At 38.8% G+C, this 16,898-nt stretch overlaps 1 protein-coding gene across 2 annotated transcripts in view; it reads right to left on the bottom strand.

The window, feature by feature from the left end:
* Nucleotides 1-2,061: 2,061 nt before the first annotated feature.
* Nucleotides 2,062-16,898, bottom strand: part of zdhhc2 (zinc finger DHHC-type palmitoyltransferase 2) — a 36,896-nt gene continuing 22,059 nt past the window's right edge. For both annotated transcript variants that reach the window (XM_060927853.1, XM_060927854.1), the window contains exons 8-13: nucleotides 16,377-16,509; nucleotides 11,678-11,804; nucleotides 9,226-9,312; nucleotides 8,805-8,920; nucleotides 6,145-6,220; nucleotides 2,062-4,494 (exon numbers count right to left, since the gene is read on the bottom strand). In XM_060927853.1, coding sequence (XP_060783836.1) covers nucleotides 6,180-6,220; nucleotides 8,805-8,920; nucleotides 9,226-9,312; nucleotides 11,678-11,804; nucleotides 16,377-16,509 — 504 coding nt within the window. In that variant the 3' untranslated portion in view covers nucleotides 2,062-4,494; nucleotides 6,145-6,179. The remainder of the gene's footprint in view (nucleotides 4,495-6,144; nucleotides 6,221-8,804; nucleotides 8,921-9,225; nucleotides 9,313-11,677; nucleotides 11,805-16,376; nucleotides 16,510-16,898) is intronic.

The raw sequence follows: 16,898 nt of genomic DNA, 5'->3' as shown, positions 1-16,898 counted from the left end.
CTAGAGATGAGATTTTGGGGGTTTTTTAATGGTATTTTGTTTATCACATAATTCCATACATGTTCCATATGGTATTTTATAGTTTTGATGTCTTCAGTATTGTTCTACAATGTAGAAAATAGTCAAAATACAGAAAAACCTATGAATGAGTAGGTGTGTCCAAACTTTTCACTGCTCCAATAGATAGACAGATAGATGGATAGATATGCAATTAGCAGTATTGTGGTTTTTCTTTACAAAACACTGGCTTCCAAGTGACTTATTACACCTGCTCTGGTCAGAATAGCAGGACAAAGTCTCTTCCTGCTGTATTGTCTGACCAGGTTGGAGAGATTTGTAGAAGGATCTTTGTTCCTCCATGCAGAAGCAGCTCCTTTATTTTCTTAGGTTTGTGCATAAAAACTCTTCAAATCAAACTACAATTTTCAGTTGGGCTCAAAGATGGTCTGTGCAAATCGCTGATGTGTTGATGTATTTCTATTTTGATTTGGAGCCAAGTCTGAACGAGGTTTTGAGCTGAAATATCCTGCTACTTAGCAGAATTCATGCTGCTGTCAATCTTCACAGAGCCCTGGACCTCCAACTGCAAAATAGCTCCAAAGCATCAACTCCAGCTAACCGCAGCTTACAATGGCAATTGCAGTTCAGGTGCTGCATTTTATTTAGGTAACTACTACTTTACTGCAGTGATTCCAAAGAGCCTGTTGTTATGAAAGTGGCACTTATCAGTTGACGCTGATACTTGACAACCACAAGAAATCAACACAACTGTGCAGATCTAAAAGTCTGAATTTGTGCTCTGCAATCTTTTTTCCTTCCTTCACCATCCTCCTCATTGTGCAGAGGGACTGTACTCATGAGTCTTATTTCTTGGAAACTTTCCAACTGTTTCAGAAACATTTTATGCCCTCAATTGTGCTTAAATGTATTTTAAACTGCTCATGTATTTATCTACTATATGATTTATACAGGGCAGCAACCATCTGTCTTTGTGTTGAAGATGCTGTCTTTTTCCATGGTAAAGGGTGACAAAGGACCTTTACATGCATGCAACCTCGTACTTCAACCTCAGCAAAATTAAAGGGGGAGGGGGGGAAAAACAACAGGTTTCCTATGGACTGACAGCAAATGAAAAATAAGTTTTTAAAGAATGACAATATTGTCTGCATGTATGTAATACCAGTGAATCTCCAAAAATTATATCATGAAAAAGTTCATTTTTAAAATAATTTCATAATCAAAAAGGTAAAATTTTATATATTCTATATTCATTACATGTAAAGTGAAATATTTCAAGCCTTTTTTGTTTTAAATTTTAATGATTATGGCTTATAGCGCATTAAAATCAGAAATCCAGCATCTTAAAATTATTAGAATATTTCCTAAGATCAAATCAAAAAAAGGATTTACAATACAAAAAAGTGTGTTCATTTATACACTCTATACTTGGTTGGGGCTCCTTTACCACAAATTACTGCATCATTGCAGCGTGGTATGGAGGTGATCAGCCTGTGGCACTGCTGAGGTGTTATTGAAGCCCAGGTTGCTTTGATGGCAGCCTTCAGCTCATCTTTATTTTTGGGTCAGGTATGTCTCATCTTCCTCTTAACAATTTCTGGGATTCAGGTCAGGCGAGTTGGCTGGCCAATCAAGCACAGTAAAATCATGGTCAGCAAACCATTTGGTAGTAGTTTTGGGAGTGTGGGCAGATGCGAAGTCCTACTGGTGAACACTACAGTGTGTACTGAACTAGACCAAGAGATGCATGGTATTTATACCATTTTACTTTTTTTGTACTGTAGGCCATAATTATCAAAATTAAAACAGAAAAATGCTTGAAACAGTTTGTGTAATGAGTCTAGAATATATAAAATTTTCACCTTCTTAAATAACATGGTCCATCTTCAAAAATTTGAATATCGTGAAAAACTTTGATATTTTCCAAGTATATTCGGGGGGGCATCAATGTTTTGCCATATTTACAGCACCAGTCTAAAAAGTTTGGACACACCTACACTCACTTTCATAGGTTTCTCTGTATCTTGACTATTTTCTACATTGTAGAACAAAACTGAAGACATCAAAACTGAAAATTCCATACATGTTCCAAATGTTATACGTGATAAACAAAAAGCGTTTAAAAACAAAAGTTTCATATTATAGGATTCTTCAGCGTATCCAGCGTTTACCTTAATGACACTTTGTACACTATTGGCATTATCTTAACCAGCTTCATGAGGTAGTTACCTGGAATGCTTTACAATTAGCTTTTGACGAGGCACCTGTTAATTAGTGCAATTTCTTGCCTTCTTAATGCGCTTGAGATCAAACAGTAAATAATAAAAATACAGTAAATAGTCCTATTCCACAACTGTAGTAATCCAGGTCAAGAACTGCTCAACTAAGGAAAGAGAAACAACATCCATCATTACTTTAAGACATGACGTGACTTAATTAATAAAAATAAAGAAAATAGAAACACATTTAGGAGGTGTGCAAAAACTTGAGTGGCATTGTTTTTTGTTTTTTAAGAAAATACTATTGTTTTAAACTAATGAGCATGATTTTTTTTTGTTAGAATAAATTTAAGTGTCATTTTTAAGAAAGGTACAAATAATTCTGGAGATCACATACACATGTTTTTCATGCATTATCGATTATCTTCACAATAGACACACTGTTTGAATAGGTTTGGTGCCTTTGTCCAAAACCACAAAAGGTTGGTTGGTTGGGTTTTTTTTGCAAATTATGTGGCAATTGTATAAACGGATTTCAAATGGTGTCCACATAGACTGCATATACTTTTGTATATACGACCTTATAAATGTTCATCTCTCAACACACCAGGCCTCTTTTTCTAAAGAAAACAATTTTTTTCCAGTCCTTTACAGTAATTGCAAATCTCCATAGTCCGAGCCTATATTTTCCAAATGCATTGCACTGTTAAAGACACTGCCCAAAAGTGCAAGCAGCGTGAAAGGTATTCACATACTGACTAGTCTGAAGTGCAAAAGAGCTAACATTTTTCCTGTGCTTATGAGAGCAAAAACATTTCACTGGTTTCATGTGTACTTCATTTCCTTTAGTGGCTTCCAATTAAAACCTATTCATTTGGTCCTTCATACAAACGGAGTGCTTTTTCGTGTTACAATACGTGAAAAGTTAATGCATTACACACCATATTTCAAGACTGCAACACATCTTCTGTACTGAAGATACAGGGCCAATGAAACGGGTCATCATTAAAAAAAAAAAAAAATTATATATATATATATATATATATATATATATATATATATATATATATACACACACACACACACACACATACACACACACACATATATATATATATATACACACCCGTTCAAAAGTTTGGGGTCACCCAGACAATTTTGTGTTTTCCATGAAAAGTCACTTTTATTTACCACCATAAGTTGTAAAATGAATAGAAAATATAGTCAAGACATTTTTCTGGCCATTTTGAGCATTTAATCGACCCCACAAATGTGATGCTCCAGAAACTCAATCTGCTCAAAGGAAGGTCAGTTTTATAGCTTCTCTAAAGAGCTCAACTGTTTTCAGCTGTGCTAACATGATTGTACAAGGGTTTTCTAATCATCCATTAGCCTTCTGAGGCAATGAGCAAACACATTGTACCATTAGAACACTGGAGTGAGAGTTGCTGGAAATGGGCCTCTATACACCTATGGAGATATTGCACCAAAAACCAGACATTTGCAGCTAGAATAGTCATTTACCACATTAGCAATGTATAGAGTGGATTTCTGATTAGTTTAAAGTGATCTTCATTGAAAAGAACAGTGCTTTTCTTTCAGAAATAAGGAAATTTCAAAGTGACCCCAACTTTTGAACGGTGGTGTGTATATATATATATATATATATATATATATATATATATATATATATATATATATACACACACACACACACACACACACACACACACACACACGTCTGCCTAAACATGCAAACAATTAAAGCATAAAAAAGGTTGGGACTTTGCTACAGCAATTCATGCCACCAATTAGGCATTAAAATGTCTTCAGGTTTTCAAACGGTTTTCTTCATAACCTTCAGTAACATACATATGTACCACACGGCATGCACAAAACCACAAAGTTTCATCCCAAATTCATATTAAAAAGTTAGCCTCAAACAAGTTCACAAGCTATAAACAAGGCATTAGTTTTAAATAATCACGTGATTATTTGAGGTCACTCAGAGTGCACCGTTTTCCTGTGGATATTTAGGCACAGAACACACAAAGTCGCCATACTTTATACAAAGGACTGGAACGGTCCTAGACACTCCAGTAACACTGCACAGTCAACTTTTAATAAGAATCACCCTGCTCAAGCAATTACATGGAAACCCACTGGATAGTGGCCGTTTCCTGCCACAGAAGCCTCCCTGCAGCACAAGGAAGGTTCTTCATTGTTCCACAGAATACACACAGGACCACAAAAGGATCTGACAAAGAAAGTGAGAAAAGACAAAAATGTATAATAGGGTCTGAAAGTCTAAGAATGCACTGAAAATCTGGGATTTTTCTTCTTTTTTTTAAATAAACAAGATTTTTGAATTCTGAAATATTTCATACAAAAAGTAAATGCTCAAGATCTTGAACATTTAATACTGAAGACTGTGCACCATTTCTAGGTCCTTATTTAAATGTAAACAAATGACTAATCTTGATTATGTTAACTGATTTGTACAAAAGGTCAGAACTACATCAGGACTAATCTCTTCTATTGAACCATGAGTTCAGGTGACACCGATGGATTTGATCTAAAACAGATCATACAGTTTTTCACAACATTGTGCGGTCCATGCCAGCTTGAGTGCACACTGTCATTAAAGCAACAAGAGTGCTCTGAGAACACAATATCCCCCGCTGGCAACTATGCCATAACTCTGGTAAAACGCGACCGAATTGAACGAAATTGCAATATGCGCATTACCGACATAGAACAAAGAATCCTGTCAAGTTTCATGAAATTCCTCCAAAAATTGTGAGGAGCTGATTTCAGAAGGTGTGTACCCTTCCTGGGACAGATGGATGGACGGACATCGACACGACATAATCCCCCTTCAGGCCTTTCGGCCAGCGGGGGATAATAAAAATTGTCAGGGAAGTTGATTTCAGAAACAAGCATGCCTTGATGAAATTGCCAAAGTAGAAGTTTGTTAATAATCAAGGGCATAACTCTGGTAAAATTTGCCCAAATTAAACGAAATTTCAATATGCGTACAACTGTCGTACAACAAAGCCTTTTGCCAAGTTTGGTGAAATTCCTCCACAAATTGTGAGAGGAGTTGATTTCAGAAGAACGTACACCCTTGTGAAATTGTCAAAGTACAAGTTATTTAATCAAGGGTCAAAACTCTGGTAAAATTTTCACAAACGAAATTAAATCGCAATATGCGTATTACCGTCATATAACAAGGCCTTTTGCCAAGCTTCGAGAAATTCGTCCAAATATTCTGAGAGGAGTTGATGTCCGAAGGAAAAAACACACTCATGAAATTGTCAAATTATAATTTTGTTAATCAAAGGCTGTAACTGGTAAAATGTGACCAAATTTAACGAAATTACAAAATGCATATTACCAACATATAACAATGCCTCTTGTCAAGCTTCATTAAATTTCTCCCAAAATTGTGAGAGGAGTTGATTTCAGAAGGTGCGCACCCTTCCCGGGACGGATGGACGGAAATCGCCACAACATAATCCTCCTTCAGGCTTTTCAGCCAGCGGGGGATAAAAAAAAGGGGACGAACCAAATACTAAGAAACTCTGAAATTCATGGAAATATTTCAAAGGTTCTGCTTTTCACAAAACTGTTGTTAGTGAGATCATTTGTAATGAAAATTGTTGCATCAAGTTAGAAAATAATGCAAAATAGAAGCATTTTTCACTAGTACTCTCAGACTTTTAAACCCCTCTGTAAATTACAATTGTTCAAACATTTTGTAGATGAAGTTCCATTTCTTTGACATTAACTTTTTTGTCTAGGTCTCCAAGATAATAAAAATTAATTTTATTTACTTCTTTTGTGACAAAAGGTAATATTTCATACAGTATAAAAAAAAAACAAGCAAACAAACAAATAGACAAACCTTATTTCCTTAAACAAGTCAGCACTGTGACCAAACTATGTTTCTTTCTCTATACTCATGGCCGGGTTGCTTGCTCCTGTTCAGAATGACAAGAAAAACAAAGCAGCATTAAAATGTTTCAACACACCACACGCAGTCTGCTGGGTTTCTATGTGTTGTAATCAGTCATAAGATCAGCTGATCAGCCTACAAACACCACAAATAGTTTCCTTCAAAACATCACATGGACATGTACTCAAAGCACCAAATTTTATGAGAATGCTGACAAAAACAACCACTCTTTGTTTCAATACAATACCACCCTCATGTATCCTTGGGTAAAGGCTGTGGCATTATTTATAGAGTTATTTGTGTCAGCTTGATTTTATTATATGCTGCACATTCAAAATCTCCTTATCTGATCCTGCAATACAAGCCTGTATACATAACCAAGGCATTTTGCCAAATGAGACCAAAATGAAGCTTGTTTTCGGAGGCGAATTATACTGATGGCACCACAAATTCTGCTAAGCACAAAGATATTTTAACCTTAAATCTGGACGTCTATCCAAGGTTTTTAGATTTGGCTGTAGATGAACCTTTCAACAAGATGATCAACACATACAGTCCCCTCAAAAAGTATTAGAACATCAAGGCCGACTCTCATTTTTGCTAGATGCTGAAGACATTTGGGTTTGAGATCAAAAGATGGAGACAATAGATCAGAATTTCAGACTTCATTTCTTGATATTAACACCTCGATATGTAAAGCAATTTACAACATGGCAACTTTGATGGCAGACAATTATATTTTTAGGTGAGCAAAAATATAGGAACAGAAAGTCCATTCATCATCCGTAACCATTTATCCTGTACAGGGTCGCAGGCAAGCTGGAGCCTATCCCAGCTGACTATAGGTGAGAGGTGGGGTATACCCTGGACAAGTTGCCAGATCATTGCAGGGCTGACACAGAGACAAACAGCCATTCACTCTTACGGTCAATTTAGAGCAATTAATTAGCCTAACCGGCATGTCTTTGGACTGCGGGGGAAACCGGAGCACCCGGAGGAAACCTACGTAGACACGGGGAGAACATGCAAACTTCACACAGAAAGGTCCCAGTCAGCCACTGGGCTCGAACCTAGGACCTTCTTGCTGTGAGGCGACAGTGCTAACCACTACACCACTGTGCCACAGCAGAACAGACAAAGTAAATTATAGTAAACACTACTTAATATTTGGTTGCACATCTCTTGCTTGCAATAACTGCATTACGTTGGCCATCCACTGACCACCAAACTGTTGCATTCTTTTGTGTTGCTTTTCTAGGCTTGTACCACAGCTTCTTTCAGTTGTTTGTTTTGAAGGACTCCCCCCCCCCCCCCCCCCCCTTCAGTTTCCTCTCAAGGAGGTGAAATGCTGCTCAATTGGGTTACAGTCTGTTGATTGACTTGGCCAGTCTGAAACCTTCCACTTTTTTACCCCCTGATGAAGTTAGCAGTGTGTTTTAGGTCACTGTCTTGCTGCATGATAAAGTCCTTTGCAATTAAGTTGAATGTATTTCTCTTTAAATTGGTAGACAATGTTTGTGTAGGGCGACACGGTGGTGTAGTGGTTAGCGCTGTCGCCTCACAGCAAGAAGGTCCTGGGTTCGAGCCCCGGGGCCGGCGAGGGCCTTTCTGTGTGGAGTTACATCATCAATAAATATTAGTAAGCTTGTTCCAGAAGCAGCCATGAAACCCCAAGCCATGACACTACCTCCACCATGCCTGTATGTTTTGGAACCATGAGCAGATCCTTTCTTTCTCCACACTTTGGTAGAGGTTAATCTGGGTTCCAGAAATTTTGTGGCTCATGTCTGCATTTCTTTGCGATTCCAATCTGGCGTTCTGATTCTTCCTGCTTTGTTGGTTTGCAACTTGTGGTGTGGTCTCTCCATTTCTGCTCCTGAAGTCTTCTTCAAACAATGATTTTGATACAGTCACTCCTTCCCTGTAGAGCTTGTTGGTGATGTCACAGACTGTTGTTTCCCAGTGTTTTCTTTATAGCTCTCGCAATGTTTTTGTCATCAACTGCTTTCCTGTTTGATGTCTGGTGGTTAGTACACCAGTTGATTTTCTTTCCCCAAGACATTCCAGTTTTTGTATTGGTTAAGATCATGATAGGAAAGCTGAAATTCTGATCAATTGGCTCATTTGTCTTTGGTTCTCAAACCCAAATGTTTTCAGTATATAGCAAAAACAAAGATTAGTCTTGCCATTCCAATGCTTTCAGAGATTTGTAGATAGCTGCAGAAACAATGTTTTACAAATGCCAGATAAAACACATCGTCTAAAACCCCTCAACAAGCATCTCCAGCCTTGTTAGACGTTACGGGAGGGACCCCTCTACTCCAATGGAGGAGTCACCAGATATTAATTGTAAGGGAACAGTGCCAATTTTCAAACCAAGACTTAGCAGAGAACAAAGTAACTATTGTTTCACTTACATTTTTTATATTAATTTTTGCTGATGATGGCAATAAGCAGGGAGTTTGGAACTATTATTTTCCATTATTATTTTCTGCAACTCTAATGCAAGCTTTATTGTCTTGTATTATTCATACTTTTGCTGCTTGTAGTGCCTCTGAACACTAGCCCTTGCTCCAGCCCCCAAATCTAGCTCTGCTGTATAAACCCACCTTCTCGGTCTTGTTCCTCCGTCTCATCACCTTCAGTCCACGTCTGTCCATTGCTCAGCAGTCGGCTTTGAGATTCTCGCAGAGGTTTAGCAGGAAATTGAGGAGTTTCCCCATCACTAGCAATCAGCAAAAAGACACAAAAATATGGGTGTGAATGTCATTAAAAATAGATATGCATGTACGTAGTGTATCTAACGTAGGCATGTTTGAGTGTGGATATTATATATACAGTAATAGAATCAGAAATATCTAGCCAAATATCTAGGCAGATGCTTGAAGATCTTGTTTTGTGAAGCCATTGGTTTTATTTTTGGGAGATTAAATTAAATAAAGAAAAACAAACAAACAAACAAACAAAAAACCCTCACCACACCCCTGTCAACAATCCACTGATCTTGATAATTTATACAAAGACATGGACCTTTTGACAGCATGTCCAGATGGTGAAGCAGGCTGTTCTGGGTCAGGGTTCACAAGACACGTGGGGAAGGAGCATCCATCGCCTTGACTAAAATCACCACAAAGAAACCCAATGTGTTTTAGAATCTTCCTGACCAATCACTATACAGCAACCTCCATAATTATTGCCACCCCTTGAAAAAATTAGTAAAGTGGGTTGGGGGGGAATCCACTGTTTGGTGAAGTAGCTTCATCTCGCACTGAAGAAAAAGAAAAAAAAAATCCAACTTTTAATTTAAATAAATTTATTCAGAGAATCAAATCTCTCAAGAAAATTATTTTCAACCAAAACACGTGTCACTATTACTGGCAGCTCTGGAAATTATAGTGAACACAATGTAACTGAAGCATGTTTCCAATTTAAGTTGTACATTGTTGAGTTGATTGGAGTGTGTAGGAACTTTCAAGCTGTAATCCATGATTTCCTGAAGAACTGGGGAACAAATATGAGGTGACACAGAGGCCAAATTCCCTTAGTCATCCATCAACATGGATAAGATAAGAGAGCACACAAACCAAATGAGGGACAAGTGTGTTGACCTTCATAAGTCAGGGAATGGTTATTTAAATAAATAAATAAATAGCTACTCACCTGAAAATGCCCATTTCTACTGTTAACACAATAATAAAAAATGGACACCAACTGGAAGTGTTACAAACTTGCCTGGAAGAGGACGCAAGTTTATTCTGCCCTCCCATAACAGTGAGGAGGATGGTAAGAGAGGCAAACAAACAAACAAACAAACAAACAAACATCCCCCAAGGAACACTGTTGGTGAATTACAAGAAAAAGTCAAATCTTGGGGTTTCCAAGTCTCCAAAACCACCATCAGATGCCACCTTCATACCAAAAGATTATCTGGAAAGTGTGCAAGAAAATGCAGTCGTCTGTCAGTTAACCACAAACATAAGCACCTGAATTTTGCAAACTGCTACCACAACTTTGACTGGATCCATGTTCTATGGTCTGATGAAACAAAATTTGAGCTTTTTGGCAATAAACACTCAAGGTGGGTTTGGTGTAAAAAAAAAAAAAAAGAATGATGGCTATAAAATGAAAAGAACCCGATCCCAACTGTAAAATATGGTGGAAGTGCTGTGATGTTTTGGGGCTGTTTTTCCTCCAAATGGCCCTGGAAACCTTGTTAGGGTACATGGCATCATGGACTCCATGAAATACCAGGACATTTTAAATCTAAATCTGGCTGCCTCTGCCAGGAAACTAAAACTGGGTCATCATTGGATCTTCCTCCTTATAATCCCCTTGCTGTTCCTCGCACTAGACTCTCTACCCTGGGTGGCAAGTCCTTCAGTGCCAATGGCCCCCAAGCTCTGGAATTCCCTTCCTCAACTCCTCCGTGACTACTCTTTTCTTCCTTTCTTTAAATCTAATCTCAAAACCTCTCTGTTTCATGCAGGGGTGTAGATCCGATGTCAGGATTGGGGGGGGGGGGGGGGGGGGGACACAAGTGATTTTTTTTTTTTTGCCCGTATACAATTCATACCATGCAACCATAAATCACAACTTCGTAGAGGCTCGCCACATCATTCAAAAAGTACTGCACAGGGAATCATTTGTCTGAAAATACATTTGTTTGTACAATTTTGAATAATTTAGGGGATTTTTATTGGGGGGGACAATTCATGTTTTTCAGAAATTGGGGGGGGGGGGGGGGGGGGGGGGTCATGTCCCCCCCATCCCCCCCGGGATCTGCACCCATGGTTTCATGAACACTTCTCCACCAGTGCATAAACTAACCACTCTTTAGCAGCTCTTTTTTTTGGGTGATGTTTTCTCTGACCTATGTAAAGCGACCATGAGTTTGAGAAAGGCGCTATATAAATGCAACTTATTATTATTTTATTTATTCCAGCAGGGCAATAATCCGACGCAAAAGTCCAAATCAACACAAAAATAGCTCGTTGATCACAGAATCAAGCTTCTGCCCTGGCCATCTCAGTCCCCTGACCTGAACCCCATTGAAAACCTGTGGGGTGAGCTGAAGAGGAGAGAGCACAAGAGAGGGCTGAGGACCCTGGATGATGTGGTGAGATTGTGTAAAGACGAATGGTCCCAGACGCCCTGCTCTGTATCTCCAACCTTATCAAATGCTATAGGACACTCAGTGCAGTTTTACTGGCAAAGGAGATTGTACAAAGTATTAAATGCAGGGGTGCAAATAACAGTTGCACATGTTTTTGTTGAAAATAATTAGTTCTTAATCAGGGATTTGTTTTTCTCTGAATAAGTTTTTCAATTAAAGATTGGCGTTTTCTCTTTTGTTTTTCCAGCGTGAGATGAAGCTACTTCACCAAAAAGTGGATTTTTTCTAATGCTTCACTAACCTTTACAACGGGTGCAAATAATTGTGGAGAGCACTTTATGTGCAATATTGATCTGAAAGCTGAAATACCTAGAAAAAACAGGCAGAAGCCAATATTTCTTTTCGTCCCCGAAGACTTGGCGAAAGTTCTTGCTCACTCCAAGACTGAAGCCATTTTTGTCAGCTCCATGAAGGAAGGCAGGTGCACGGAAGACCTCTGAGGATGGAAGTGATTTCAGGGGGAGAAATAATAAATGACCTTAAATATGAAAAATAAATGTACATAAATTTAACATTTATCATCATTACAACACAAGCTATCCTTCAACCCCTGGCAAGAATTATGGAGTCATCACACTTGGAGGATGTTCAGACAGCTTTTTTATTTTTATTTTTTAAACTTCAGAGCAAAAATAAATCAGATTTATACAAAACAATTTGTGTTTAATAGCTCAACATTCTGGCTTCGTGAAACATAGCTCAAACAAATTAAATTATTTTTAATTTTTAAAAATAAACAATTTAATTAATGGCAGTTTGTTCTCCAGATCAAATAGAAGGAGAAAAAAAAATATGGACTCACTCAGTGTTGAGGAAACAAATGTGGATCGTTCGTTCAATCAGTCAATAAATAAATAGGGGTGGCACGGTGGTGTTGCGGCTAGCACTGTCGCCTCACAGCAAGAAGGTTCTGGGTTTGAGCCCAGCGGCTGGTGAGGGCCTTTCTGTGTGGAGTTTGCATGTTCTCCCCGTGTCTGTGTGGGTTTCCTCCGGGTGCTCTGGTTTCCCCCACAGTCCAAAGACATGCAGGTTAGGCTAATTGGTGGCTCTAAATTGACCGTAGGTGTGAATGTGAGTGTGAATGGTTGTTTGTCTCTGTGTCAGCCCTGCGATTATCTGGTGGCTTGCCAGGGTGTACCCCACCTCTTGCCCATAGTCAGCTGGGATAGGCTCCAGCTTGCCCACGACCCTATAGAACAGGATAAGCAGCTACAGATAATGGATGGATGGATGGATAAATAAAATTATGACATTATAGTAACGGCATTTAGCAGATGCTCTTATCCAGAGTGACGTACAACTTACCCAGAACAACCTGGGGAGCAGCTGGGGGGTTAGGAGCCTTGGCTCAAGGGCACTTCATCCATTCCTGGTGGTCCAGGGAATCGAACCAGCAGCCTTTTGGCCCCAAAACTGCTTCTCTAACTCACCTTTAGGCCATGGCCTCCCCATTAAAAATTAGTACTTGGCTGCTCCTCCTCGGGCTTTTATGACGGCCTGAATTCTTTGAGGCGTAGACTTCGCTAATGAAAAATAATATTCTCCATCAAGCTGGTTTAGATATAAACCAAATAAAAGACAAAAATTGTGACTATAAATGGATCTTTTTCTCTATATCTTATCTGATCTGTACAAACTCACACATTCATCAATATTAACAAGCCAAAATTAAACAAGCTAAACCAAAAGACATGCAGTTAGGTTAACACGGGGTAGCCATAGACCTGAAGGTTGGGCTGAAGTGCCCTTGAGCAAGGCACCTAAACCCCAACTGCTCCCCGGGCGCTGTAGCCTAGCTGCCCACTGCTCTGGGTATGTTTGTACTCATTGCTCACTTGTGTGCTCACTGCTTCAGATGGGTTAAATACAGAGGACGAATCTTACTGTGCTTGAGAGTACATGTGACAAAGTCTGCTTCTTCTTGTTTGAGGCATGTTTCACAAAACCAGAATATTCAGCTATTCAACAAAAAAAATTTTCTGCAAATTTGTCATAGCTTTTTTACTTCGTAGCAAAAAAAGAATTGAGTGAACATCCTCCAAGTGTGGAGATTCCATAATTTTTGCCAGGGGTGGAAACACATCACTGCCTCTATAGCTACATTTCAGGCAGCATCTGTAAGAGTGCAATCAACAGCAGACATCCAGTACTTCTGTCCCTCTACTTCACCCTTAATCTAAACTTTGTAACAGAAGCTGTGTGCTAATGCCGATATATTTAACCTGCCCTTACTGACCTCCCCTCACCACTGGGGTAATTCTCATCATCATAAGGGTCATTTCAGTACTTTATTAACTTCAAGTTTGTTAGAGTCCCAAGAAGTCGAGTCAACCTAAAAGCTCAAGCCTGCAAATACATACCCCTGTATTCAGAAGGAAAATCAATGGGGACGTGATTAAAAACCCTACTGGTGCTGAAGGAGCTTCCTAAAGACCTACTCTGCACAACTCTATAAGCCCAGTCATACTGATTTAGAGGTTTATGGCATTTTCATACTTGCACTTTTTTCCCCAAATGTCATTCTGTTTGCATGGGGTCATGTTTTACCAAAAAACACATGCCGTCCTGAGAAACAAGCACTGTTTCAGCTAAAAACTGTGGTCTGGAAACCTAGTGTGTTTCACAAAAAGTGTAACCACTTTCTAATTCACAGTGGAAGGAAATGACATGTTGTGGTCTGAAGATAAAATATAAAGTCTTCTAGATACACGGAGTGAAGAAAATAAAAACAGATACACTCAAAAACTTATTTCTTTATAAGCAAGTTGCTTCAATTGGAAGACTTCATCCAGACTGCTAAACAGTGTTGAGGCAAATAAAAATGAGAACTGAGGTTCTTTTTCATTTAAACACAGACAACTGACATACAGTACGCTCCCCAACTCAGAATGTCTTTGTATAAAACAAACCTGCAATGCTGTCACCCCAAATAAATTATTCAAGAATTGATCTTGAGTACACACTCAAATATTTTTAGTGTGTCCTAAAATTATGTTAAGATCTTATAGTATTAAAGCGCCAGTTAAGAGGTTTTATAGCCGAAATGCTTCTACATTGAATGGGTACAGCCCATTCAGTCTTTACATATCACTGATGTGAAGGATCTCCTTGGGTCACAATCAATCACACATGAGAAACACGGATAAAGATCACACCAAATGTAGGCTTCAGCAAACAAGAGTCATCAGGAGATAACATATTCCCCCGGCCCCCACATGAAACCCCACTCCAAAATTTTCCTGTCGAATTGGTTGCCATGGAAATACAAAAAAAAAAAAAACAAGATCAACTGTGAGCTACTGCTCACTTACGTATCCCCCCCACTCTCACTTATATCAGAATGCAAGCGATTGAAGGAATAGGACACTTATTATGAATGTTGACTTCAATAAATAATTAACCCTGAAACAAGTGAGTAAAGAGCAGTGTTCTCTTCAGGGATTTCAAACAGCATCCTGGTAAACTGTCATTTTGAAATAACATTTTGCTTCTTGAAATAGCGTCAAAATCCACCCTGTGTTTCGTAAATACATTCCGTCGGTAGACAGGAAGTTGATGTGCAACAGACCTGAAAACGGTATACACGGTATAGAACCCCAAGCTGAAGTTTGGTACCAAATGGCTATGATTTGTGTGCTTAGGGTCATTGTCTTGCTGCATGACCCACCTTCTCTTGAGATTCAGTTCATGAACAGATGTCCTGACATTTTCCTTTAGAATTCACTGGTATAATTCAGAATTCATTGTTCCATCAATGATGGCAAGCTGTCCTGGCCCAGATGCAGCAAAACAGGCCCAAACCATGATAGTACCACCACCATGGGATGGGATAAGGTTCTTATGCTGGAATGCAGTGTTTTCCTTTCTCCAAACAGAACGCTTCTCATTTAAACCAAAAAGTTCTATTTTGGTCTCATCCATCCACAAAACATTTTTCCAATAGCATTCTGGCTTGTCCACGTGATCTTTAGCAAACTGCAGACAAGCAGCAATGTTCTTTTTGGAGAGCAGTGGCTTTCTCCTTGCAACCCTGCCATGCACACCATTGCTGTTCAGTGTTCTCCTGATGGTGGACTCATGAACATTAGCCAATGTGAGAGAGGCCTTCAGTTGCTTAGAAGTTACCCTGGGGTCCTTTGTGACCTCATCGACTATTACACACCTTGCTCTTGGAGTGATCTTTGTTGGTCGACCACTCCTAGGGAGGGTAACAATGGTCTTGAATTTCCTCCATTTGTACACAATCTGTCTGACTGTGGATTGGTGGAGTCCAAACTCTTTAGAGATGGTTTTGTAACCTTTTCCAACCTGATGAGCATCAACAATGCTTTTTCTGAGGCCCTCAGAAATCTTTGTTCGTGCCATAATACACTTCCACAGACGTGTTGTGAAGATCAGACTTTGATAGATCCCTGTTCTTTAAATAAAACAGGGTGCCCACTCACACCTGATTGCCATCCCATTGATAGAAAACACCTGACTCTAATTTCACCTTCAGATTAACTGCTAATCCTAGAGGTTCACATACTTTTGCCACTCACAGATATGTAATATTGGATAATTTTCCTCAATAAATAAATGACCAAGTATAATATTTTTGTCTCATTTGTTTAATTGGGTTCTCTTTATCTACTTTTAGGACTTGTGTGAAAATCTGATGTTTTAGGTCATATTTATGCAGAAATATAAAAAATTCTAAAGGGTTCACAAACTTTCATGCACCACTGTATAATAAAAAAAAAAATCACAGAAATCCCAAAATGTCAAAAGGCACAACTCCTCTAGTCACTTAACATGACTTTCAGGTTTTATGAAAAAAAAAATCCTAATAGTTTGAGAGTTATGCTCCGGAAACTAAAATGTTTACAGACAGACAAAGCAATAGTTTGATCTCCCTGCATTATATGCCAGAGGGATAATAAAGCAAGAAATTCTCAAAATTTTCAAGTTCATCAACAGCTATTTCAAACAATTCTAATAATTTGATGCTTAAGGTCAAGTCACTTACCGAGGGTGGATCTATTTTTGCAAATTAGCCAGCAGTGATAAGCAAACAGTGAAGCCAGACTGACTGAGAACATGGAGGCAGCAAAGAACAGGAACATAATATGGAACTTGGCTTGAGTGTCTGGCAGGCCGTTCTGAGAAATGACATGAAACCATAAAAAGGAGTCCCAATTATAGCACATAGCACAACTTCAGAATTTAGGAAACTGGAATAGAAATTGTTAAGTAGCAAAACTATAACCCACTAGAGCATGTTTCCTATTTCAACAGCTAACGCACTGGCTTAAATCTTGAAATGCTCTGCAGCTAAGGCCACTACAGGAGTCTATCAGAATCTTATTAATGAATCAGTCATTGACTGTTTGACCCAGTAGTTCCTACCCAGTACTGTTTAAGTCGCTCATGGGTTTTACCATCCACCTTGCAGGAAAATACATGTATGAAGATGAAAACAAGCATCATGACCATTAAGACAATGCTAGGTTTTCTGTACAACACTTTCCTAAAGCAGTGTTAATCAAGA

Source organism: Neoarius graeffei, chromosome 8, assembly GCF_027579695.1.
Source record: "Neoarius graeffei isolate fNeoGra1 chromosome 8, fNeoGra1.pri, whole genome shotgun sequence".
Classification (NCBI taxonomy): Eukaryota; Metazoa; Chordata; class Actinopteri; order Siluriformes; family Ariidae; genus Neoarius; species Neoarius graeffei.
The sequence above is the reverse complement of the archived record's forward strand: the minus strand, read 5'-3'. Positions and strand labels throughout refer to the sequence as shown.